The following is a 27,481-nucleotide window of genomic DNA, read 5'->3' as shown; positions in this document are numbered from 1 at the left end:
ATTATGGGGAAGGTTATACTGGATGACAGAAAATAGCTGCAGGGTTAACTGAATCAATCCTTTGGGAAAAAGGGGAAAATGCATTACAGATAACAAGCTGGTATTATCCCTGGTAACATTTGCACTTCCTATCTGTAATGCATAAAGCTCAAATCAAGTAAACATGTAAAAAAATATTTGAGTGCCAGTTCACCACGCACAGGCTACAGTAACAGGGGAGAGCGAAAAAAAGCAGGTGTTTAGAGATACGGGGTGAGAATATAAATATCAATATTTGCATTAACTCATACAGGTGTTTATGATTCATCATTCCAAAATGTCACAGCCTCCAGATCAGTCTCATGTGCTTCTAAACACATGTGCCTGATCATTATCTTGCAGCAAAGAAACACCAAATGGCAGGAGAAAGTCAATAAAATGTTGTTGACTAAGTCAAAAAACAAACAAAAACAGAACTAAAAGACCAGCACAGCAGTATTTGTTCTCTGTTCTGAGAACATTTTGTTCAAAACAGGTATAAAATAGCTGCAAAATTGTTCTTACTATTCAATATACAGTTGCCATTCATGAAGGAGTCAGATTTGGACAGTAGTAAAATAGAAGGATCGTAGTTAGAAAGTTTGGCGTATGGATAGCCATGGAATAAATGATCACACTTATACATAAATAAAAATTAGAGATCCAATATGAAAAGGCATTTTGTAACATTTACAAATATGTATGTAATGTTCCCACATATGGCTGATAGTGAAGATATTACACTGATGGCAGTACCAGCTATTGTACACAGCCGTTACCGTATCAAACGCTGCTAAAACATGTGGATCATATTAGTGGCACTTCTATATAAAACAAATTGCATTTCAGGTATAGTGGTCTTTTCATTGTGCGGTGTTTCTGATACCCCTTACTCAGCATTATAAATACATATTCATTAGATTTTCAAGATCTGTTCCCTGTGAGATCATGAATTCTTAAGGGACTTATTAAATGACAATGGTGCTAAGTACTGAAATGTGCGGTGACCCTTGGAGACCAAACTAACACTGTAACAGTCTGCTACAAAAAAAAAAAAAGCAAGAGACCAGGTTGTTTGATTTGGGTTGGAGTACATATGCATTCGGTATGATTCGCATGGCCCACGGTTTAAATCCGGCAGCGGCAGCCCGACAGAGGAGGAAATCCTGATCGTCCTAAAGGTAAGTATAAACTAACCCTAACCCCCCTTCCCACGGCCTAAACCTAAGTCCCCTGGGGGGGTGCCTAACTCTAGCCCCCCCTTCCCCTAGCCTGACTAACGTCCCGGGGGTTCCTAACCTCAAGTCCCCCCCGGGAGCCCTAAACCTAATCCTCCCCCACCCCCGTGCGGCTGTCCGCAGCCAGCATCCCTTCGATCAGGATGCCGGGCGCCGGTCTCCCGGCGTCGGTAAAATGACAGGCGTCTAGATTAAGACGCCTGTCATTTAACAGTCGCCGGGATTAATTAGTCTGTAAGACAGCGGTCGGCATTGTGTCCGCCGGCTTCCTAAACGTATACCATTTGTGCATGTAACATTATTGCAACTCTAGGAAAAAGGCAGAACAACAAAATGATAAAAAGGAAATCGACCGGAAGAAATAAGGATATAGGATTTCCTCATCTGTTCTATAGTTTTCTTTAGAAGTTGTGAATAATGAAAAAAACAAAAAATATATAGATTTTTATTTAAAACAATGACGAATGGAAAGCTTATAGCAATTTGCTTTTAGATGTTGTTTATTACAGCAACTGCCCTGAAATTATTTCCGATTAGCAAGAAGCTGTTCTGTAATTTGGAGAGCAAAACATATTAACGTAATAAGGAAGTGTCAGTTATTTTCCTACAGCTGAATGTGAGTAATGAGAGATCAGTATATGGTGGAAACAAAACGCACTAATTCAGCCAACAACATCTACATTGCCACAACCATAGATGTCACAACTGACATACTGACATGTTCAATTTGGGAAATCACTTCAAATAAAAGCCAACAAGGTTTGGATCAGATTTCATCTTTTCAACCAACTCTATTGCTAATACAAAAACCATTTACTGAGATACATACTTTCATCAAAGGGGAATTATACTTGAAAAGCTGTCAGATCTGCATATCACTTGTACCATTATCTGAACAATAAATGTAGCCTAGTCATTTTTTGAATGACTGTTTTAATTAAACTGAAGTAGGACACATGTATTATGTCAATGTGGTTGAAACACTGAAGTTCGAGGTTTGTACATTTGTACATTGCCCTGTTGTTGTTGTTGTTGTTGTTGTTGTTCTGTCCTGTAGTATTGGGCCAGATTATTATCAGAGCCTGGATCTGCACCAGAGCCCAATGGAAAGATATTACCAGTGTTAAGTTACTGTTGTACCGGACTGCAAGAGATCATACAGGAGATAGCATACACGGGGTGTATTGCGATTAAAAGTATTGTCCCTTTAAATTTCGAGCTTGAACACATCAGGAAGCGGCAGCTTGCTCATTAAAAATATACCCTTTATTCTGTCTAGATCACATTCTCTTGCACAGTACACTTGATCTAATTTAATAAATGTCTGACACCATAATCGGCGGCTGCTACAAGAAACCTCTGTGGTAAGTGGAGCAGTGAGCGCTAAAGATTGCTATTACTGGAATGCCTTGAAGTCCACAGTAAGGGGTCAATCCAATTACACGCAATGTACTCGCGGGTGCGAGTAATCGCAACAATGGGCGCACTTGACGGAAGCCTGAATTTGCATGAAAGTGTTTAAAGCCCCAAAGTGCTCTGAGCAAAATTATACTAATTTGGGCTCGGTGTGGGTGGCGAGAGATGCGTGATGGTGTGCCACTGCCGGCATTTTAACGCTGTGGCAACGGCAACTCGCACCCTTCGTAAGCAATTGGATTGACCCCTTGGTGTAGCCAGTATATCTGGTAGCAGTGCAGTATGGGAAAAATGATTCTTCCAAGTGATATGATGTCATACAAACAAATTATTATTGGGTCAACATAGCATAGTAAAATATGTGTCGCTCGGGTTTTATTTTGTACCCATAGTTCAATTAAGAATAAATAATTTAAATTGCTCATCAATTTGTGAAAATTTAACATATTTGGGGACATGCAAAACACCAGTCTGCATCTCCAGTGCAGACGCACAAGCTAACACCACCATTTCCATTTACAGAAGCCTATTGCTTCAGAAGTACATTAAATGCCATAGGGGGAGAATTATCAAAACTTGGAGAGAGATAAAGTACTAATCAGTCAGCTCCTAACTGCCAATTTTCAGGCTGTGTTTGAAAAATTACAGTTAGAAGCGGATTGGTTGATGCTTTATCTACATCCACTTTAGCTCTCTCCAAGCTTTGATAAATCTCAGTTTTGTGCATAACAAAAGTGGAAGCGGTTATGTTGTCACTTAAACCATGAAGCAAAATTACTTCATTTGATGTTAGGATTTTTGTTTAAATTGACCAATACAAAATATTTTAGCATCAGTAGGACTGTGTGCTTTACACGTGCATCAAACTATGAGACCTTAGCCTTTATTAGTCTGACATTGGCTACAATGATCAGCGCTGACTTAGCTTTTGGGATCATTGTTAAGCTGGGTACACGTAAAAATTTTCTGTCCAACCATCCAACTAGTTGATTGGTTGGAATGAAAATCTGGTAAGATATGAAAGCAAATGACAATCAGCAATTTGCTCCCAAACGCTGGAAAATGGACAAAAACTGTTTGACAAAAATCTAAATAATTTGCTCAAACTTGTCTAACCACCATTTTCATCTGGTTTCTGGCATTTAGGAGCAAATTGCTGATCATCAGTTACTCCCATACGTTACCAGATTTTCATTCCAACCAATCAACTAGTTGGATGGTTGGACAGAAAATCTTTGTGTGTGTATGCAGTATTACATATAATGATTTCTAGCTCTTATGCTGGCCATACACCTGCACGATTTCGGGCCGATTGCCCAATTTTCTATGAGTCATAAGATGGATCTTGTGAAAATCGTGTATTATTTTAGTAAGATAAGATCCGATGCGCGTTACCGCAGCTCCTATAATCGTATCTTATGGTCAGATGTGCAGCCCATATGTTCCATCGTATCGTGTGCAGATCGTGCCGTTTATTTTGTTCATGCGATCCATCGTGCAGCAATTCAAGTCGCTTCAATGACTGTTTCCCTAATGAGCTTGTGAGACACAGGATCGATCATACGACAGATCCTGTGCTAAGAAAAACAACAAACATACTGCCGGGACTGCCAGGGAGCTCCGGGGAATTCAAGGGAAATCGTATGATGAATCAGATCTTATGCTGGTCGTGTAAGTGTATGGCCAGCATTACTAATCCTCAGATATTTCTGTAACTTGAAGTTATGGACAACATGTAATAAAGAAATCTGATTGGTCCATACAGGAAAATGAAACCTTTACATTTGGGCATGTAAAGCATAAGTACCAAACATTGCACAATTCACTGATGAGAACACATTACTGGGTAGAAACAACACCTTTCAGAAAGTTTCAGTGTTTACTATTTGGACACTTTGCTTTCATAATTAAGGCTTTTATCTATATTAAACACCAAGGTAGGCAGAGGGACCAGCAATGTTCAGCGTGCCTCTTACTAAGTTACGCTTATAGCATTAAAATGAAAATAAAAACCTAAAACTGTCGGCCACAAAGACGTACATATTTTCTTTGTTAAGAAAAAAAAATGGTTGCAGAAACAATATTCAATAATTAAATTAGTGTCATTATTCTAATAAATATAAAAAAATAAAAGTACTAGAAAAGCTTAACATTCCCACAAACAACCATGAAAATGTATATATTACATAGATCAAAATAAAATGTCAATTCCCCAATTCCTACTTTGTATGAAGGGTGCAATGTTGAAGAGGAGCTCTGCCTAGAGCATGGGGATATGAAAACACTTGGCAGCATACAGAATAAGGTGATTAAATCTAGTACAGAACTGCCTGGATAAAAGTCTTAAGTGGGCATTACTAAGGATGTTTCTTCCTTTTTTGAACATGAAGAAACATAACAGAGTAAGGGAGGCAGACTTTGATTCATTATACCATAATCGTTCGAACAGGACTCCAGACAAACCATGCGCTAGCTTTACTTACTCCAATGCTAACAAGGGCATTGCTGCAGTGCAAGGAATGAGCACACAATACCCTATTTAAGAAGGCTAGAGTTTATCCAGTCAGCTGCATTGGCTGATCATTGGGCACGTGCAATACCCGCTTGCGTTTTGCTACCTATAAAGATGCAGGAGGAATGAAGGGGAAGCACTGAGTAATGGGACTTGTGCATATGGATATGACATAAAAAGAAAATAAGAGGTGAAAGAAAATAGACCATGATCAGCTGTGCCACAAATCTTAACCCTCTTTTTTTGCACATCCTTCAGTTACATATCCAATACTCACATACATACGCACGCACATAAATATACATATACACATATATGTATTTCAAAAGTACACACGTGTGTATACATATATACATACCTGGACACACACGAGATAGGCTGTTTCTGGATTTCAACCCCTGTGCAGGTGGAGATTTACAAATCGCTCCAATATCACCACAAGGGGTCAAGAGGTCAAAGGTAATTAGATCAGTTTAGTCTTCCTCAATCATTTGTTGCTACAAGAATAAGCATTACATTAACTACATTTAAAAATAACTACAGCAAGTTTGGTCATACTGCTGTACCACAAGTAAATGATATTTTATGTCCTTTCCCAGCCATACTAAGCCCCAGTGTGTACAGATATGCTAACATTCTCACATAAATCCCTATATTTTGCTTTTCTTGTGTTTTTTTTTTTGCAAAGACAGCTAATGCTGCAGAGCAATTTGAGGTAAAGGCATAAAAGGGTTAAAATATTGGAAAGTAAAAGAAAGACAAAATATAAGCAGTGCATCCAAGTGGAGGCTCCAATACAACGATCTAGCAGTTGGCTGGTTTCATATTGCATAATAGTGCTGTGTTCCTCAATGATCTTCTATTCCCGGGACTAGCTCTCCCCTCAATCACTGCGCCTGGGCTTTAGTGCAAGCCAGGAGAGAAGGCAAGGGAGAGATGGGACGTCAGGAGAAAGTGAATCACCCTACAGGGCCCCGAAACCCACATGAGATCCTCCAGGTTCCTTGTAGTAAGTCAAACCTGCGCATGTTTGTGGGCAACAGTTGCTCTCATGCGAAGTACATGGTACGTAAGGTATCCTGGTGAATTTGCACAGCCTTGGCAAGGGCTTGCGGGTCCCGACCATTGCTTTGACCAGATACGTGGCTTCCTTCAGCACTAAAAAAAATGCAAAAATAAGTTTGGTTAGTAAAGCTTTGCATGAGTCTGCTGCAGATCATGCCACTGACACCGCTTGGGTACTTGTCAATTATGCCCATAAGTGTAACACATGATACTGCATGACAGTAGACAATACCTCCCTCTTGTCTCCCAAGTCTACTGTCTGGGTGTCATCCTTGAATCTACACTCTCCTTCACCCCCAACATTCAGTCCCTCTCCCAATCTTGCCACTTCCACCTCCATAATATTTACTGGATTAGGCCCTCCCTCACTAAAACTATCATCCCCACTGTGATCTATTGCCTTTATTACTGTAACCTACTACTCTCTGGCCTACCGTACTCTGTCTATTTTCCTCCTAGAACGTAAGCTCTCACAAAGCAAGGCCCTCTCTCCTACATTCTTACCCATGTAATTATTTCATAATAATTAAGTAATGTTAATCTGTAATTTGTAAACTAGTCAATAACTGTTTTTTCATATGCTATCCCCTGTGTACAGCACTACAGAACACTTGTAGCACCATATAAACAATAGATAATAAATTGCATATCTGAAAAGTAGGGAATAGTAAAAAAGTAAAATATAAAAGCCTGGAATAAATCAAAGTGAAGTAATATTTAATATACATAAGGGAAACAGTTCACAAGTTTTATGATTATTTCAGCTGCCAACATGGACTAGCCATTCCAGAATTTCAAGTGTCAACAAAAGAACTACTTTGGTTTAAGCAAAACATGTGTCTATTCCTGGAGGGTACTTTTCTTTATGCTAGTTATCAGTCTCTATAAAACAACTGACAGTCCATACAATAAATTTGATATTAAGGCTTCCGCACACCAATTATTGCTACAAGTAGAGGGAACAGACTGCTGCTAATGACAAAAAAACTCAAAAGATTATTTATGCCAGCTAGCACATTATTAAAAATACACCAGATATGATACATAAAACAGGTAATGGCATGGCATCCGGTCACACTGTTAACAGCTACTATGTCGACATTCATAATGTTGTCACCACAATGTCGACGTGGTTCAACAACACCACGTCGACATATTCACAACGTGAAACGTCAATATTCTCAGAATGCTGACACTTAGGTTTAGGTGCCGCCGGGAAGGTTAGGCACTAGGGGGAGGGAACACACTGGAACTGCCTGTCAGACATCTGCGCAGGTACTGCTCGTCACTTGGCCGCCAGGACCCAAAAGTTGCCGTTACAGGCGAAACTAGATAAGTGACTTCTGGACCACCAGGGATGTTATGTCGACATTCTACCATGATTATGTGTCAACATAACATACCACATCCAGAAGCATACTATTGTATTTCATGCTAGAATATGTAATTTTTTAATTATTGAATATTAACTGTTAAATTAATATACATATTACTTAAATTGAAATTATGTCTTTGTGCAAACTTTTCTGATATAAATATCATTGTTGCGGTATTTTGAACAGATATGGTAAGCTGGAACTTTATGGATGCTATATTATGGAGTTTTTAGAAATAGTTATACAATGGTCAAGAATAAATTTGCTCTAGTACTATATGATAAAACCCTCAGTGCTACAGGAAAGAGAGAGAAATAGCCTGAACACAAACATGTTTTTCCATAAATGACTCCCTTGCAATGTTCCCTCGTTAGTTTGGAAGACGCACAAGGCCTCAATTAGAGGGTGTCACATTCAGCTATATTTTTAGAGACGACCCAACACTCTTTTAAGGTCTGGACCATATACAGATGTGTCCTAATACATCTTTGCTGCAGTCACGCTAAAAAGCCCTTCTCGACACGCCAAGTCCCGTCAGACTCTGGTAGTGCCGGGCGTCTTTTTTTGCCGAAAATGTGTCGAAGTCGCAATGCGATGTGACTAGGACGCACTAGCAGACTGACTATTTTTTTTTTTTTAATGCAACACTTGTATATCTGTGTACGACTGAGTCTCTGAATCTGTATATAATGCTGCAATGTAGCAGACGCAGCTTCTTTCATTCCAAATTCCATTGAGGTTCATATACACACTCAGGTACACACACATATAAAAGTGTTGCAAATCAAATAATCAGCGCAGTCTGCTGGTGCGTCCTAGTTGCATTGCGAAATAGACAAATTTTTGCCAAAAAAAAGAAAAACACGACGCTAGCAGAGTAGCACGGGTCCTGGTGGCTCACGGACGCCAGGCAAGACGCGCAGCATGGCGAATTGAGGCTAGATATAGGAGTACTCTTCTGTATTTTTTGAAGGTGGCCAGGCACTAGGAGTCTCAGGAGTTCAGTGCCATTGCTTGGACAGAGAGGTAGTTCCCAACATCGTGGTCTCCAGTGCACACAAGCGCTGAAAGTTGACAGCTGTCTGATTTTTAAGTCATGCCCCCTACTACAATAAACTTGTAACTCAACTTACAATCAGTGCAAGAGGATTTATTTATAACATATAGTTAACTACTATTTCTATAATGTTACAAATGATGCGACTACCTACATGTTCTATTCTGAATATTTTTATATAACCTATATGTTATAAATAAAAAGTATATTTATTATTATATATATATATATACACAGGTTTTGGATACTTAAGATATTTTCAGCGCAGTAAAATAAGGTTTTTTTTCTGGTATATTTATGCAAGGTTGGTAAATATCTCTTTTTATACTGCTGTGATTATATTGGATTTCCCTAAGTGTTTAGCGCTGAGTAATGGGACTGAGCTAACCTCGTCTGTGTATCGGATACCTGTTACAGACTCGTGGCTTCCACTGATTACCCTTCTGTCTGCTAAACTACCCTTTGAACCTCTGTATACCAACCCAGCGCAGTTTACCTGGACTTCTGTTTATGCTATTTTTTTACATCTGTGTACCGAGCATGCTCTGTTTACCTGGACTTTTTTTTTTTTTTTAAATTGAGTACATTTTTATTGGTTTATAGAAATACATTAACAAATAACCAAACAAAATATATATACACATAAAACATATATATATATATATATATATATATATATATATATAAAAAAAATAAAAAATACCACACTATACAAATATTGGAATATTGTCAAAAATAACACCTGAAAAATTGGCAAAATCAACTAGATCCCAGCAAATTCTCAACTTATCACACAGCACATTACCTCCAACAAAGTAATAATCTACCTAATTATCCTAACAATAATATACCGGTCAATCATTAGGCAATGCACGGGCATAACAGGATTTAAGCCAACTGCTCCAGATACGTTCATACTTCTTCTCAGCTTTGCGACAAATAAACACATGTTTTTCATGTTCAACAGTGGTATGGACCAAGGACAGCCAAGCATTATAATCTGGTCCTGTAGGAGCCATCCACGACCGAGCCACACATACCTTAGCTAGTGTACACATATTGACAATGTATTGTTTAAGATATCTATCCACTACCTCATCGTCCATAGAGCCTAAACAGCACGTCAATGGCGTAGCTAAAGTGGGAGCAATACCTGTATTGGACAAAACTCTCAGAACCTTATTCCAAAAAGTGCTAACCACCGGACAATCCCATAGAAGGTGCCAGAAAGTACCGCTACTAATTTTACACTTAGGGCATATGTCAGATGCTCTACCCCCAAATCTCAGCAAACGAACAGGAGTTAAATAGGTACGGTGTAAAATAAACAGTTGAATCTGTTGAAATCTTATAGAAGTTGTGGAAATACAAGGAGCTTCTAGAGCATTATCCCATTCCGCATCACTTATAAGGCCAATATCTCTCTCCCACTTTGATCTAAGATGTGGTAAACTATCCTTATGATAAGAAGACAATATATAGGAGTATAAGTAAGAAAGCGTCTTCCGGGGACCTAAAGATAAAAGGAATGACTTCAATGGGGATATTTGAATTAGAGGAGGGCCATCTGAAAATTGAGCCGAGAGAGCATGCCGTAATTGTAAATATCTATAGAAATATGATTGAGGGAGATGATGAGCTTCTTGGAGTTGTGCAAATGATTTAAGAATTGAAGTGTCATATAAATGACCCAATGTAGTTACACCGTTAGAACCCCATGTCACCTCAAGCTGTAAAGAGGCCAGTTCAGGTAATATACGATAACTACATAGAGAAGTGTCTGGATCTAATCCCGTAAACTGTAGAATACTAGATACCAATTTCCATATCTTAATAGCTTGCATCAACAGGGGAGGGCCTTTCTGTATAATTCTACCCGCAAGCAAGGCCTGCAATGGTGTAAAGTTAGGGAAAATCTGAGAAACCAAGAAAACGTGCAGGGCATTAGGGGAGTCATCTTGAAGCCATAACCGTATATGTGCCATCTGCGCCGCATAATAATAAAATTTAAAATTTGGAAGAGCCAAACCTCCACCAGACCTAGATCGGGTCAGAGCTGCCAATTGAATACGTGGTCGACGATTCACCCAGACCAATGAAGAAAGAAGACTATTCAAACGCCTAAACAATGTATCTGTAATAAAAACAGGAGAATGCTGCAAAACGTACACAAATTTTGGCTGCACCACCATCTTTATTAAGTTAATTCTACCAGTAATGGTAAGAGGGAGCCGGTGCCAGGACAGAAGTTTGCCCTTTAAGTAGACAAACAGAGGCTCAACATTTAATACTATATAGTCCTTTGGGGAATTAGTTATCCAGATACCTAAATATTTAAATTTATTTACCCAACAGAGAGGGAGAGTGACAATGGGAACAGTCGGATACAACCCCCTAAGAGGAAGGATAGATGAATTGTCCCAGTTTATCTTAAGACCAGAAAAAATACCAAATTGTTCTATGACTTGAAGAACCACAGGCATAGCTGTTACATAGTCAGGCAAAAAAAAGTAATAAATCATCTGCATATAAAGAAACTTTGTCCATTCTATTACCCAATTGTAGACCTATAATATCATGGTGAGAACGTATAATACAGGCTAACGGCTCAATAGCCAATGCAAACAGGGTTGGGGACAAGGGGCAACCCTGTCTTGTGCCCCGAAACAGGGGGAAGGATGGGGAGATAAACCCATTCACTGACACCCTGGCAGTAGGGTTCGCATACATAAGCTTTACCCATTTCAAGAACACCGGCCCAAACCCAAAACATAACATGACCTCCCACAGAAAGGGCTACTCCACAGAGTCAAATGCTTTTGCAGCATCTAATGACAATAACAGAGGACGATTCTTCGCCATGGGAGGCCTGTAAGTGAGTGTGCAGCCTTCTAATGTTCTCCGACGTCTACTTGCCTGGCATAAATCCTGATTGGTCTGGGTGAACAATCGAAGTAATAACAGTGTTTAGCCGAATAGAAAGGATCTTAGCCAAAATTTTGGCATCTGTGGGAATTAGAGAAATTGGCCTATAGGAATCAGGGTATCTAGGGTCCTTCCCGGGTTTAGGGAGCACAACAATTATGGCTTCAGACATAGATGGAGAGAACAAATTCTCTTCATAGAGCCCATTAAACAGATCTAAAAGTCTTGGAACAAAGATACGAGCATATTTTTTATATATCTCTATGGGAATCCCATCAGATCCGGGTGCCTTGTTACCGGGAAAGGAACTAATCGCAGCATCTACCTCCTCCAGGGTCAACGGGGCATCTAAATACGCCCGAGGCTCTGATGACAATTTTGGAAGCCTAGCAGAAGCAACATATAATGACAAAGCATTCACGTCCTCAGTCAACTGTGTTTGATATAAGTTTTTATAAAATAAACTAAAAACCTCTGCAATATCTTGTGTAGATGTGACCATAGAACCCTCAGGCCCAATTAGTTCAGAGACAACAGCAGAAGGACGATCAGCTTGAACCAAGTGTGCCATAAAACTACCAGTTCTGTCAGCCTGCATATAATATAAATGAGAACGGAATAACAGTCTACGGTTCATTCTATCTGTCAAATGATCAGTCCACTCTGTCTGTGCAGTCAACCATTTTAAACGTGAAGATTCCAACCTGTCCCCCAAGTAATCCAACTCAAGATTTCTACAAGCCATCTCCAAAACACGTTCTTTTTCCCTATAAAATGTTTTTAATTCTACCCTTTTGATCAGAGACCCACGTAAATAGGCCTTGAAGGCGTCCCAAACATTAGCTACAGAGGCAGATCCCACATTGTCAGTGAAATAGCCATCCCACATAACTTCCAGCTCTGAACCTGCACCCATTTGAAGAAGCCAAGAGGGGTGTAGTTTCCATAAACGGAGACCTCTAGGACTACACATATTCAATTCTACTAGAAGTGGGGAGTGATCTGAGATTCCTCTGGCTTTATATTCAATGTTAGTTATATTAGGTACAATAGATGGGGACACCAGGGCCAAATCCAATCTAGAGAAAGAGTGATGCGCGGAGGAAAAAACAGGAGAATTGTTGTACTCCAGGGTGTTTAACTCGCCACGCATCAACCCATCCCAAGTCAGTTACAAACTTAGCAAAGCCCTCACCACCTTTAGAAAGAGAACTTGAAGACTCACGCCACTTATCCATAGACTGGTCCATTATATTATTGAAGTCTCCCAAACAGAGCACTGGCGTATCTGGAGAACGGGCCACAAATTCAGCAGCTTTTTTTAAAACGTCATATGAAAAAGGAGGGGGGATGGACACTGCTAACAATAAAATGGGCTTAGAATACAGTACACAATCCAGAAACACATATCTGCCATAAGGGTCAGTTTGGACCGCAGTAAAAGAAAAAGGGACAGATTTATTAATAAGAATGGAGACACCCCTGGATGATGAAGTATGCGAGGAGTGATAAGCCCATCCCACCCATGGTCTTTTTAGAGCTAGTACCTTACTCCCGACCAAATGTGTCTCCATTAGACAAGAAATATCAGGGCCATATTGCTTAATCATTTTAAAGACCAAAGAGCGCTTTAAACGATCATTAACCCCCCGGACATTCCATGTTAAAAGTTTCACCATTGTAATACATTGAACTATAAAGCATAATTGAAGTTACCTTAAAAATAGTGTGGTACAGAGAAAATAAAAAAAAACATTTGTAAGAAAAAGACTGGACAACCCATCCAAAACCACCCCCCACCCTGTATACCCACCCGAACTTAGGCATACTTAAACCCAAAACTAAACTAAACTACACTAAAACCCACAGGATACAACTACTCGATCCTTATAGGCGTAAAAGGCACTGGAATAAAAATAACCACCAATGCAACGGAACTCTCCGGCCATATTTTGACCAAAATATCAACATAAACAACAAAAGAAAAAGAAAAACCCTACCAGGAAAAAAAAAAATATATACCCAGTAAGGGGAGCGGGACATAGAACAATATCCAATCAATATCACAACATAAATATTATTATAGAAATATAAATATTGGAATATCAGAAAAAGGCCTATTTAATGTCGTAATGACACTAGCAATTTCTGGCCATAAACAAATATAATCAGCAAATGCAATCAGTACAGTCATTCCGGTGCCATTTGCCTGTTCCCAGGAGATCTCCGGTCCAGCCACGCCGCAGCCTCCCATGGTGTAGAGAAAAATTTTGACTCTCCATCCGCTACCACTCGCAGCTTAGATGGAAAAATCATAGCGTACTGAAGATTTAAATCCCGGAGACGACGCTTTATTGGAAGGAATTTAGCTCTGTCTTTTTGGACATCCATTGCGAAATCAGGAAACAGACATTTTTACACCGTTGCGTTCCAGTGGCCCTTTAACTCGAGCCAATCGAAGCACAGTATCACGATCCTGGTAATGAAGAAATTTGGCTATAAATGTGCGCGGTGGAGCGCCAGGCGGCAGGGGACGGGTAGGGATCCGATGCGCTCTCTCCACAGCAAATTGGTTAGTAAATGAGTCTCTGCCATATGTATCCCCCAACCACTTCTCAAGGAATGTTTCAGGTGAAGACCCCTCCTCTCTTTCCGGGAGACCAACGAACCGCACGTTATTGCGGCGCAGTCTGCCCTCCATATCGGAAATTTTATGCTGCATTGCGGACATTTGGGATGTCAGGGAGGCCACTTGAGCCTGTAGTGGGGTCTGGGAATCTTCCAGATTAGATAGACGTGTTTCTGCCTCCCCGACTCTTTCGCGGACCTGCTGGAGACCTTGATGAAGAGAAGATATATCGGATTGAACTTTCTCAATCTTATCTGCCAATTTAGTCTCGCAGGAGGTAACTGCTTCCAGCACTTGTTGCAGCGTAACTTCTGGTGATGAATCTGACCCAGATGCAGCAGGGGGAGGTGGGGTCACAGACTTGGATGTACCCTGGGGATCACAACACACTGGGGGCACAGGAGTAGAGGAACGGGCAAAGCGTTCCAGTTTTGCAGCAGCAGCATGACCTGTTTTCCCCATAGTATTAATATAATGTAGGAGAATAATGTAGGAGACTAGTTATAATATATAAATGCACAGGTAGTGACACAGCAGCAGCAACAGGCAGAGATTCCTCCAAACTTAGAAATCACTTACAAGGAAAGAAGTGTTGCTGAGTCCCACAGTTGCAGAGCTGACAGTTCTCCACACAGAGCAGGGAGAAATAGTGACTCAGAGATAACCTCCCTGACCCTGACTCTAAACACAAGCCAGGCAGGAGAAGCAGACCAGAAGCTCCCAGCAAAGCCCCCTTGTCAGGCACAGACAGGCTGCATAATACAGAAGCCAACAGGAGAGGAGAGGCCTGGGTGCAGCTCTGGAATCACAGATAGGCAGGCCCAGGGAATGCAATGGAGGCCCTCAAGAGCCACTCTCCTCACTCCACACAGCTCCAACCAAGTCAGCAGGTTCCTGGCAAGGTATGTGAGAGACAGCAGGGTAGTAACGTTGATATAGGGGTCTCAGGAGGGTTAAGCAGGATTATCAGCCGGAGAGCTCAGAGTCCCTGTGTCCTACACTATTGCTGCCGTGGCCACGCCCTCCCACCTGGACTTTTTATCCCGCTGTTCAAACCTGTCCATCAGTGTACCAGAGAATGGAGCTGTATTTGGGCTTGCTTGTCTTTTGCTTCTCTGCTCTAATCCACTCTCCAGTCCGCGATACAATCACAAATAATAATATATGTTGCAGAATTTTATTTACATTGCACAATTTACATCAAAATATAAATACACCATCTCAATCTTATGATAACTGGGACCCAGAGTAGTAATTGTCACACTACTATTAAACAGCCAAATAACGTAAAAACAAAAGTTCTTCTGTTTTCAGTAATGTCGCCATGTTTTACTTGCAGCATAGTTTCTTGTAGATACTAAAAGGTATGGGGTCTATTTACTAAATAAGCCTTGGATGGAGATAAAGTGAACGGAGATAAGGTATTAGCCAATCATCTTCTGACATTTTTCAAATACAGCCTGTAACATGGCAGTTAGGAGCTGATTGACTGGTACCTTATCTCCGTTCTCCATCCAAGGCTTAGTAAATAGTCCCCGTAATCCATTGCAGATAAAGTTAGAAAAGTAATACAGAAAGCAAAATCTGGAAGTTAAACCGGTAAAACTGAGTACTATACCAATATAGATCTTGTGACAGACGTAGATTTATCAGTATCTCGGCTGCCAGATATAAAGGGGATAGAGTTTAATGACAATACAAAGACCCAAATTCAATCTCTTCGTAATCAGCACCAGGGCTCGCTTAGTTCAGACCATCTTGAAAACCTCTCTGCAGCACAAAGTCAACTTAATGTAGTCCTGGGTAAGAAGGCTGCTAAATCATTCAAGTGGGATCAGCAGCACTTTTATGAAGAAGAAAAAAAAAATGAAGGCAGACTCTCTCCTGGCACAAAAACAACCTTGGAATGCCATCTCCTAAATGAAATATTTAAGCGGTTTGTCTATGTAGAATTAAGAGTGCAAAATATTTCCAAACCTTCTATTCAAAGTCGTATAACCTAGAAACCTCTCTCTCTCTTCCACCTCTGCCCTGGAAATGGAGACTGATGACTATGTGAACTCATGTAACTTCCCTACACTTGGCGCTGGGACAGCTGCATCACTCAATTCTCAAATCTCAAAGAAAGAGACCAGTGACTCTTCGGTTCATGAAAGTGGCTTCACAAGGGCCCAGACAGTTTGCTAGCACAATACAAAAAAAAAAAAAAAGTTGTTTTGTTACCCTCAAATAACCAGCTTTATTTCATTAGAGGGACCTTTGATTCTGCTACAACTAGAGCCAAAAATGCAGTTCTGTCTATCATAGGCATCCATCTCTCTGTGGAAGCTACTGGCCTATCTCCCAAATAAAGGTAGACTTGAAGCATGCAACTTGAATTCTAGTCAACAGACTTAACACTGTATGGCCATTCCTGATCTACTAAGATTAGGCATGTTTTGTCCCCAGCCACCAGGCTGCGGACTACAGCAGATGCAATATAGGCCTCAACCAACGTATGAAAGAGTGCAGGGAACAATCTCAATTTCTCTCTCTAGATGTACAAGAAGGCCATCAACTGCATTGGCAGGCCTATTATGGTAAGCTCTTCCCTCTCATTGTTCTCAGGAGGAGTTCCTCATTGGTATCTCAGCATTATACAGCAATTTGTGGGCCTTGTCCATGTGAATGGTTGCACTTCCACCTGACAATAGAGGCCACAGTCTCTAAGATACCGTTGAGTATCTGGGTAATAAGGGTGGTCTCCAGCAACTACCTAGATTGGCTGCATAATTCCCATTAGGATGAATATACTGCCAGGAATGTTGTATCTTTCACGTGTTGCCTAACAAGAGTCCACAAGGTGGTCCTCTAGTTTCTAAAAAAAAAAGGGTGATGTATTTTGTCTGGTCCAGGTGAAAACCTTGTATCTAATTCATGGGGCAACCCAAGCTTCTCTCCAGTCCTGACAGCCTTGATGTCTCTCCATGGTAAAAGCAGGTAATATACATCAAAGCAAAAACCATAACATTTTAAGGTTGAGCACTCCTGAATTGTGTCCTAAAACATTAAACTTTATTATTAAGAATGATTGTGGAAAAATAGGAATTATGTAATTAAAATAATTTTTACGTTAAGTATGCTCTATGTATTCTTATATGTATTTCCTTTCCTAGATTTATGAAAACAAGTTGTAGGACATTATGATGATCAAATTATTTCATGTCACCTAAACAATCTGTATTCTTGGTACTGAAAAGTCGCCTCTACAGAGGAGATTCATTGTCTTCACAACCATGATTTGTAATGTGCTCCTACTTCCATCACAGCTGGTGAAGCCCTGAGTTCAGAAGAATGGCCCAAAAGGAGTTGCTAAGTACTCTTATGTCTGTATTGAAGATTTTACACAGTTCTTTTCTGCCAAATTAGCGCAAGTTCAGATTTATCTTATTGGCTGTCCAAAACAAGTGAATAGGCAAAAACAATGTTTTTCAGATACGAACCTAACCAAGTAGAACCAAAACATTTATCTTTACTATAAATTACTTAAATTTAGGTGGGGTAATATGCGTCACGGCATGGGATGTGTGTTGGACAAATTGGGGGCAAAAGGGTGCTTTCCCGCACCTCTGGTGGAGCTGTGGACAGAGATCATCAGCCTGACAACCATTCCCACAGTAGCAGTCCTACAAAATCCAAAATTAATTTTACTTCTACTGATCCCAGAAAGGCATTCATATAAACTGAGCAGACACATCATTAGTGCAGTGCCATGTCAAATAGCATCACACTGTAAAGATCCCCACCATCCTACCATCAAAATGATGCGTGCTTGTATTTGGCATATAAAGCAAATGAAATATGTATCCAATTTCCAGGGAACTCCTCAGTCTCTTATTACAAAGTTTGGCATTCCTGAACCTCCTTCCTTAATCAGCTATAACAACTTTTAATCTTGAACTTCATCCTTAAGGGGTATCCTCAACTCTGCATTAATTCAAGTTAGTCCTACCTACCCTTCCCAGTTCTTCTCATTTGGTCACCCCTTTCCCATTTTATCCTCCTCTACCTTTTAAACAAAAAGTTGGCATTGTTTACTTAGCTTTTTGTCATCAAACTTGGGATATTTTATTTATATATTTCTTGTTATATGGAATATAAGCACAGTTGCTAACCTTTTGTGTGTGAGGCCATGCCTCTATATTATCTACAGCTCACTATAATTTCAATAGACAGTATACAAAGAAAAAAACAAAAGAAAAGAAAATCAATATATTAAACCACGGGTTGTACAGCTTATTTAACTTCCTAATGCTGGGCATACACAATACAATTATCTGTCAGATATCTGTCCAATCTGGCCGGTTGGAATGACAATCTGGTAGTGTATGGAAGCAAATTACATTTGACCGTGTGGTGCCAAACACTGAAAAACTGACAAAAACTATTATTAAAATTGGTTAAATTTGTTTGATTTAACCAGTTTGTCTGAATTACCATTTTTGTCTGTTTTCCAGTGTTTGTGAGCAAATGGACGATTGTCATTTGCTCTCATACATTACCAGATTTTCATTCCAACCAGCCAGATTGGACAGATGTCTGACAGATAATTGTATAGTGTATGCCCAGTATTAACTAGGTTGCTTTCACATTCAACCAAACTGATGTCATTTCGCATTAACTTTGATTAAAAACATGAATCAAATATTTAACTAAAATGTATCCAGTGTATTTGCTTATGAACAGATGTAAGAAGGTATTTATGTTATTTTAGCAACATGCCGTTAATATCTCTTATTTTATGAACAAGATTACTGTACACAGTCCAGACTTCTACAGAAAAGTAGATTTGGTGTTCCTATGGTTACCAGCCATTGTTTGCAGATGTTAACTCTTAAATGACAGTGGCACTATTGTTATTGACACTGACCAGTAAATCACAATGTATGTCCTAGATAGAGAACACAAAAACTATAAAATTCCGGACTGTCATAAGTAGATCTCCTATGTACTGTATATAGTGCTTTGTAAAGCGGTGGTTAATTTTTGGGGTTAGGACTGACAAGGGAGAGTATATAGATGGAAATAAAGGGAAAGGTGTATATAGCAGGAGAGAAAAATGAGGTGATGTAATAAAACGTTTAACCCTATTATATAACAGGTTAGTTTGCAAGATAAAACAACTACATAAAGAACCATCAATCAACAAATGTACCTGTCATGCTCCTTGTCCACAAGATGGTACCTAGCTCTGAATGCCACAAGATGGGCATAATAGGCTGGTGCTGGGATGGAGACTGATCTCGTGCATCGCACGTACGTGTGGCACAGCTGGTAGGTCAGCAGCTGGAGTTCATCAGCAGTGAAACAGTTATCATCCCACAAGACATGATAGTGAGAAGGCCTGCTAGTACCCTGAGGGAGAACATCCGGTCAGATATTATGTTACACTCCATGAGGGAGAATTAGAAAACAAGTTGAAATAAAACTACAGGTGATAAAATGCAAAAGAAGATCACATGCCACTTCATACACTTGTAACATTAATGTTTAAAATAGGCACACATACGAGTATAACATAGCCAGGACAAAGTATTTTCCTTATATAGATGCATCTACAACAACATTTTATAAGCTGTGCAATGTGTTTCATTATAACCTGTTCATAACCAAACAAATGATAGTAAGTGATTTCCATGACCAGACACATTTTTCACTTTTAAATTATTTTTTATTTCCTAATTTACCCACAAGTCATAAGGTCTGACAGTGATATAGAGAGAAGTCTTTTTCCTTTTAGTTTTTCTTATATTCCCCTCCCCAACACTCACACTTAAACATGTCTCACTTTTGTATTATATCTATGGTGTTACACTCTCTTGTGCAAGGTACCGCTCATCAGTTGTCTGAGTTTTAAACAGCAGTATCTAAACAAAAAAGTCAGGCCATACACTAGTCAGTTGCAGCATGAAAACACGCTCATTAGAGCTAATTTATTAAAGTAGAGCAAACAAACATTGTATCATCTTAAAAGGAGCAGACGCTTCCAGGCTAACAAATGCCCTTCTTCAAGTACAGAAAGATGTACAGGTGTATGTTTGGGAACTTAGACTGCAGAGACATATGAGAATAACAAAAACTCTCTGTATAGTGCTGAATAATAGTGTGGCGCAATATAAATTATAATAATTAGATCTCAAATATTGTATCTAGTTGTTCGTTACTATTAACAATGTGCAAAAGATGTCAGTCAGTCATTTATTTAATTGTCGATGTTGATTAAACCGAACTGACAACTGATTGTAATGAGCTAAATAGTGTTGTACCGGTAGTTTAAGTTTGGAGAGTGAAGCAGTGCCTCTGTAATATGACAGCTATAGCAGGGTTCAGAATGCTAGGGGAGATGGAGAAAGACATGTGACTATAGTGAAGCAAGCCGAAGCGACCAATCACAGAAAATTGACCAAAGTAATGCACATTTTCTTAATGCCAAAATCTAAACTAAACTGGTTTCTACTGCATTGTTCATTGAACTAATAATAAATCAAGGGTGAATATTTTAGTTTTATATAGAGTACTTATAGTATATAAATGATTTTGCTAGATTGTGCAAGCCAAGGGAATTGTGCTGCTTCATTTGCCAGCTCATGTAACAGGATGAGTAATACACAGGTGTCTGCAAGTTGGGTGAAAAGGAGAGAACACACTTTAGCTTTTGTAATGTTATTTCTAGCTAAATCAGGCCAGAAAGGTGTATTTATCATACTCAGTTACTAGGCAGTGCCCATGTCATAACATGCTGTGAGTAAATTAGTGTCACTATCAGTTGCTTCCGCCTTTGATAAAGGGAAATAGTAATCATAGATTATCAAACAATACACTGGCTCTCAGCTTTTAGGTCTCTTGCAGCAACATTTCTAAGATGAGACAGCTACCATTAATTCCTTGTTAGATTGTTTGGAGGTCATATTATAGCTCAAACCTTAAAAAGAAATGAATAAATTGTTATGGGACCTGCTAATTGTTGTCAGTGATGCAAGTAAAGCATGATGGACTGCTGAAAAGAATTCTGTTAATCTGAAAAAAGTGATAGAAAACCATAAATTTACATGAAAAATGTTTTCAATGTTTCTACAAAAAGGGAGGAGCATTGAGAAATCTGACATTTGTTTGCACACAGAATATAGGGGGGGGGGGGGTATTTGATAAAGTTGTGAGAGATAAAGTACAAACCAATCAGTTACTGTCATTTTCCAAACCTAGCCTGTAAAATATAATTAGAAGTAGATTGGTTAGTACTTTATCTCTCACAATTTTATCTCTCTCCAAGATAAATACCCCCTATAGTGCACAAGGCATTAATAAACCCTAATGTGTCAGATACTCTTTAGACACTACCAAATTATACATTTACATCCCAAACATAACATGAGAATTTATAAATATGTATTGAAAGTTTCTGCCAAGTTTTTCAATAATAAAGATTTTTTGGGACTTGGTGAAATACCCATTAGGCAGTACATCTCCTGTATGTTTCCCTCTTTATTATATCAATTTGGATGTCAGATATGATCTAATTCCTTACACCAAAGGAGAGGTGTTGTATCATGCTTTCCACAAATATATTACAGCGATTACTATACATTGTACAATTGTTACCTCTAGCTTTGCATTAAAAAAGCATTAAGCAGACTTCTCTAATCGTGCGTACACACGGTACGATAAAAATTAACAATAACGTTCACCGTTTTATCGTTCACTTTTAAGTACCAACCAACTTACCCACGACCGATGATGCACGTTCCAGCATAGACGATAACTATATCGTCCACCGGCCATGCATGCAGGCCAACCTGGATGATATCGTTATCTCTCCATTGGAGTCTGTGATCGCTGATCGTGAGTCGTTGGTGGTTCTTTGGTGTGTGGAGGAACGATAGCGTTATCACTGACTCAGAGCCAAACTACCTGTATTCCAGCATGGCTGCAGAGGTAAAAATCAAACTCATATGGATGTGTAATGTCCGTGTCTACAGTCGTTCCAGCTGGGATATTTCCACTCCTTCCAACCTGAAGCCAAGAAAGCAGAATAAATCACTAGAGCAAGTGCTTTGCAGCCTTCCAGTATGGATAATATATTGGCTTATAACACATAAGGTGATATTTTATATGTGTACAGAAATATACAGTGCCTTGCAAAAGTATTCACCCCCTTTGGCTTTTTACCTTTTTTTGCTACATTACAACCTGTAATTTAATTATTTTTTTTATCTGAATTGCATGTGATGGATCTGCACAAAACAGTCTAATTTGGTAAAGTGAAATGAGAAAAATATATATATAAAAAAGGATCTTTATAAATAAAATTCTGAAAATTGGCATGTGCATATATAATCACCCACTTTGCTATGAAGCCCCTCAAAAGTTCTGGTGCAACCAGTTACCTTTAGAAGTCACATAATTAGTGAAATGAAGTCCACCCGTGTGAAATCTAAGTGTCACATGATCTATCAGTATAAATGTAAAAGGTGGCTCGACAAAGTACTGACTTTTAGGAGGGTGAATAGTTATGCATGCTGAAGTTTTCTGTTATGTTGTCCTAAATATTAATATAAAAAAAAAAAAAAAAAAAAAACTTCACAGTTGTAGGCATGTTCTGTGAATGAAATGATGCACACCTTCACACAATCCATTTTAATTCCAGGTTGTGAAGCAACAAAACATGAAAAATGCAAATGGGTGTGAATACCTTTGCAAGGCACTGTACATCATACATGTGTATATACAAAATATGCACCAGCACATACATATAAAACCACTGACAGGTGAAGGAAAAAGTTATGGCTGATATATATATATATATATATATATATATATATATATAATGTGGGTGACTTTATACATGATCTGGATCTAGATAATGACTAGATATCCTTAGAATCTGAATATAAGGCAATAAGGCAGGGATTCCCAAACTCAATCCTTAAGGCACCCTAATAATCCAGGTTTTAAGGATATCCATGCTTGCGCATGAATCGTATAATCAAACTGACTGAGGTTTGAATGAAGTCACCTGCACTTAAGTATGGATATCCTGAAAACTTGGGACTGTTAGGGAGCCTTGCGGACCAAGTTTGGCAACCACTGTAATAGGGGATATATTATTCCTTAGGATACTTATGTGATATTAATGAACAGTGAAGTGATGACATTACTACTAGTCATTTACTTATGTATTTATATTTAAGTACCGGTAATTGACATCTAAATATTGATAGCAATAAAGTATTGTCTATTAGACTAAAATGACAATGGATATCACTTTAGAGACCCGTAGTCTGTAGACAAGCCGCTGGACAACAGGGTACAAGATTTTGAAGCCACTGACATTAGAAACACTCTGCTGGAGTATTTAATAAAATTAGTTGAATTGGTCATTTTATAAGCAAATATGACCCTTTATGTCTATTAAAACTAATTTTGAGAAGTGGAATCTGCAAAGAAGGGCAATTCCTTCAACTTGACAAATGTTCATAAAAAAGATTTCCTAACCTTGTACTGAAGAATACATCTCTAAAATGAGGGGATATTCTGCATTTTGTTCTAGACACTTTCTCTAGCATATACTGCATATTTAGTGCTTACTTGTTCTACTCTGTGGGTCTCACCATTTCAGTCCTTGTATCATAACACAGACTTTTGAAATTGTATAACATGTCATATGTACCCTTTCAGTTCGATCCGCACAGAACAGCCTTGTGTGATGTCTTTTCTGTACTACAATGTAGGTGATTCCAGGCTGGTAGTCTTTCTCCAGGCTAATGCAGGCTTCTCTGATTGCTAGCAGCTCATAATATAACACCTGCTTAAACACACAAAACAATCAAGTTTGTAATTAAAGTTTCACGATGTAAGTTACCTGGGGGGAATGACTACCAGAAAACAAACAATGAGTGGAAAAGAGAAAACTTAAGTCTTTCTTCAGCATGTAAAAAGCTGGACCTCAATATATGGGTTGATCCTCACACTGGAACTTATAAGGGTTGCAGAGTAACAATAGTCAAGCTTAAAAATTAAAGAAACAGTGCATATAGATATTTTCCACCTTAAACTTGTACACTTTATAAAACCACAGATCTGTGTGTGCAAAGACTTTTGCTGCAACCACCACCATCTGCAAACAGAGAAAGCAAACAGTCAATTAGACTAACCTGTCTGAACTGTCCTTCTGAGACCCCATCTCGATAGAAGATGATTCGAGTGGGTTTGAAGCGTGTGGACTTGTAGAACTGGATGAGAAGCTCCCGTACCATGGAAGCTAGGTCATGAATAATCTCCTGCCGCGGACGCTGCACCCTCACTGTCGCACAGTACCGGCTCGGGTGTGCATCCATACTGCCTACAACCTAATGCACATAGCAAGAGTCAAATATCTAACAAAAAGTTAAAACTTTACAGAATCAAGCCAACAGATTCAGCCCACGGTATGTATGAGATCTGTGCTGAAGCACATGATGTCCTCCTGTCTTCACAGGAATACCAGATTCCAAATTCTCCAATGCTTACACCACGCACACTCACAACAAGGAATATTAGAAGAGTCTTATACACATATACAAGTCAATTAGTCACAGTGACCAGTGCTATGCATAAGACTGATGCCCTCACTCAAATTAATCCTAATTGGATACAGCAGTGAATTCCGCACTAATTTGTATCCAAAAATGAAATTTACAATTAGTTTAAGTCATAAACAGGAGCTCTGAAACAATTGCAACTTACAGCAGCAATTGAAGGCTTTTTGCCGTCACCGGCAGGAGGGTGAGTAACGTCTGCTCCCAAGAAGATAACAGGTTGTTGGAACACAGACGGTCTACGGAAAAAATAGACATATTAAAAACATTCAATCTCAAATAAACTGGCAATTGAAGATAGAAATCGTAAATTGTATTAGGTTACTATGTTTAAAGCATTGTATATGTACACAGAATGGCTGATGCAGAGTTGATAGAAAAATGGACGTAAATTACTTAAAAGCACTAGCAAACATGCATCTGGAGATGCCAAGCATGTGCAAAAGACACTCCTCCTAATAGGCGTTTATTCAGTTAATTGCTGGTGAGCTGCATTTGCATGAACATGCTCTTACTGACATGTGCAGGAGATTTAACGCCTCTGCCCTCCTACATTCCGCCTCACAGCTGTATGGAGTCATAGGTGACACAACCCAAAGCAAAATATAGAATTGGGTGGCATTCAATGTTTTAGTATGAGCCAAACTTAAAATTACCGATATACCAGCAACAACCTCTTGCATCCCCAAAATGATTTCAATGGTTCCAGACTCAATGCCGGGTAAACGATTGGCAGACAGTTCGGCTGTACAGCCGACAAGACAGACCAATTTGTGGTGTTTGCAGGTGTGCATACACAATTCCCAACCAATATATCTGGCCACAGGAACTGGTAGTGAAGTCATGTCGGCAGATCCTGGAGCGGGCATATGGGTTGGTAGGTCAGTCTTCCACATAGGCAGATGTGCAGGATGTATCTGAAAGATATATTGCATCTGCCGTGCTGCATGGCCGAACAAGATATATCTGTGAACGTTGTTCATAGATATATCTCGTGCACACACTGGTCAATGGATGAGGTGATATATCGGTCGTCTGCTGTACGAATGATATTCATAGGCCAATATGTACCCATCATTAGGCTGTCTCAAAGAGGATGAGCAAGTGCCAAATCTCCTTATCTGTGGTTTCCCAATCTCAAGAATCTACACCTACTCAACCAGTTTGTAATAGGCTGAAAAGTAGCATCAGGCCATTGGCAGATCCAGTGAAACACACAGTCCCAGTAAATTTAATTTCATTCAAAGTTTATAAAAAAACAGGAAGACCTTTAGATCATGCAGTAAAATGAAATATATGGTCACTTAGATTTCCAGGTATACATAACAAAGTAACAAAAATGAAACAATCAAAAGACACTAAAGGGGACATTTACAAAACTGAAGTTTAAGCAAATTTCAGGTTCATGGGATTTGGTGTGTGGTTTGTAAACTGCAATTTTTAGTAAAGACAAAGCTGCTAATCAAATCATATAAAACAGGTGTCAAACTGCATTATAGATTTTGTATCAAGTGGCGGCTTGCAAACTACCACTTATTTGTCAGGCATGGTTTTAACAGGCCAAATAGCCGAAACCGCATGGTGTTTGAGTGATCTCACCTGAAACTGTAAAAAAAATAAGTAACTGATGAAATTAATAAACAGTTAACCTGCCCTTACATTACCAAACACTACATCTAATTTAGCATCAAGCCTGGTCGTCAGCAATGAGCCCCTCATAGTACTCTTAAGTATCCAACAGCCAGGGTTACCAGGAGGGGCCCTGGGCTAGTCAGCACTGTGCTAGTATGCTCTTGATGCAAATGCCAGATCATTTTCCCAGGCAACCCAGTGGAGGAGACTAATTGCTGAGTAGGGTGGGCTGTTAGAGAATGTAAGGGAGGGTTCAGATTTTTTCTTTTAATAATACAAGTGAGCCTGGCAGGTGGCACCCGCCCATAGAACAACTGAACAGGTCCTCCACCCAGGCAAAGTAAAGTAAATATTCTGCATGCGGTTTAAGGCTTCGTATACTGCCATACATTGGATGCAAGCTGCAAACTATACCGCTCTTAAGTACATTTGACCTCATGAAGTTTAGAAATTATTTTAAGTATTCAGTAAAATGAGACCATTCTGTTCTTTTTAGAATTATATTGCAAAAGTGCATCACACAGACAAGAAAAAATAGCCGCAGCTGGAGACTACAAAAATAGATTAAGTGAAATAAAGCATTTAAAAAATCTCATCTGCAGTCCCATCCCCGGAAGAAACAATTAATACAAATATCATCTTACCGTTGATGTGGGACTAGGATATTGTTAATACCTCCCAGTTTGACATTAATTTTTAGGCACAGATTTGAGAGAGTTTGAGGAGATGTTTTTATTACATTCTTCACCTGGACGCACTGTGTAGCCATCCCTAGTAACGTGTCTCCAACTCGCTTTACCTCCGCTGAGAAAACAAACAGGGAACAATGAGCAACAATAGGGAACACATTAGGACAGTGCTAGCATGAGTAGTTGCACCTGCTGAGACTTGAACAAGCCCATCAATAAATTGTTTGTTTTTATTTATAACCACATGGACACTGTGCCAGAGGTTCAGGTACAGTGCTGGGTTACAGTAATTTTGGCAATGTTTCAGAGAA

The 27,481-nt window shown here is 39.3% G+C and overlaps 1 protein-coding gene across 2 annotated transcripts in view; it reads right to left on the bottom strand.

The window, feature by feature from the left end:
- Window positions 1-4,889: 4,889 nt before the first annotated feature.
- Window positions 4,890-27,481, bottom strand: part of LOC148542845 (protein argonaute-3) — a 112,695-nt gene continuing 90,103 nt past the window's right edge. Inside the window, exons 13-19 of one of the 2 annotated variants that reach the window (XM_088460299.1) lie at window positions 27,126-27,285; window positions 24,998-25,088; window positions 24,427-24,621; window positions 23,943-24,080; window positions 22,184-22,285; window positions 19,431-19,630; window positions 4,890-6,342 (exon numbers count right to left, since the gene is read on the bottom strand). In XM_088460299.1, the coding sequence (XP_088316425.1) occupies window positions 6,234-6,342; window positions 19,431-19,630; window positions 22,184-22,285; window positions 23,943-24,080; window positions 24,427-24,621; window positions 24,998-25,088; window positions 27,126-27,285 (995 nt within the window). In that variant the 3' untranslated portion in view covers window positions 4,890-6,233. The remainder of the gene's footprint in view (window positions 6,343-19,430; window positions 19,631-22,183; window positions 22,286-23,942; window positions 24,081-24,426; window positions 24,622-24,997; window positions 25,089-27,125; window positions 27,286-27,481) is intronic. The other variant, XM_088460305.1, reaches the window with a different exon arrangement.

The sequence above is a fragment of the Taudactylus pleione genome, unplaced genomic scaffold (genome assembly GCF_031769625.1).
Source record: "Taudactylus pleione unplaced genomic scaffold, aTauple2 ptg000007l, whole genome shotgun sequence".
NCBI classification, from domain to species: domain Eukaryota; kingdom Metazoa; phylum Chordata; class Amphibia; order Anura; family Myobatrachidae; genus Taudactylus; species Taudactylus pleione.
Note: the sequence above shows the minus strand (reverse complement) of the source record. Positions and strands in the feature narration are given on the sequence as shown.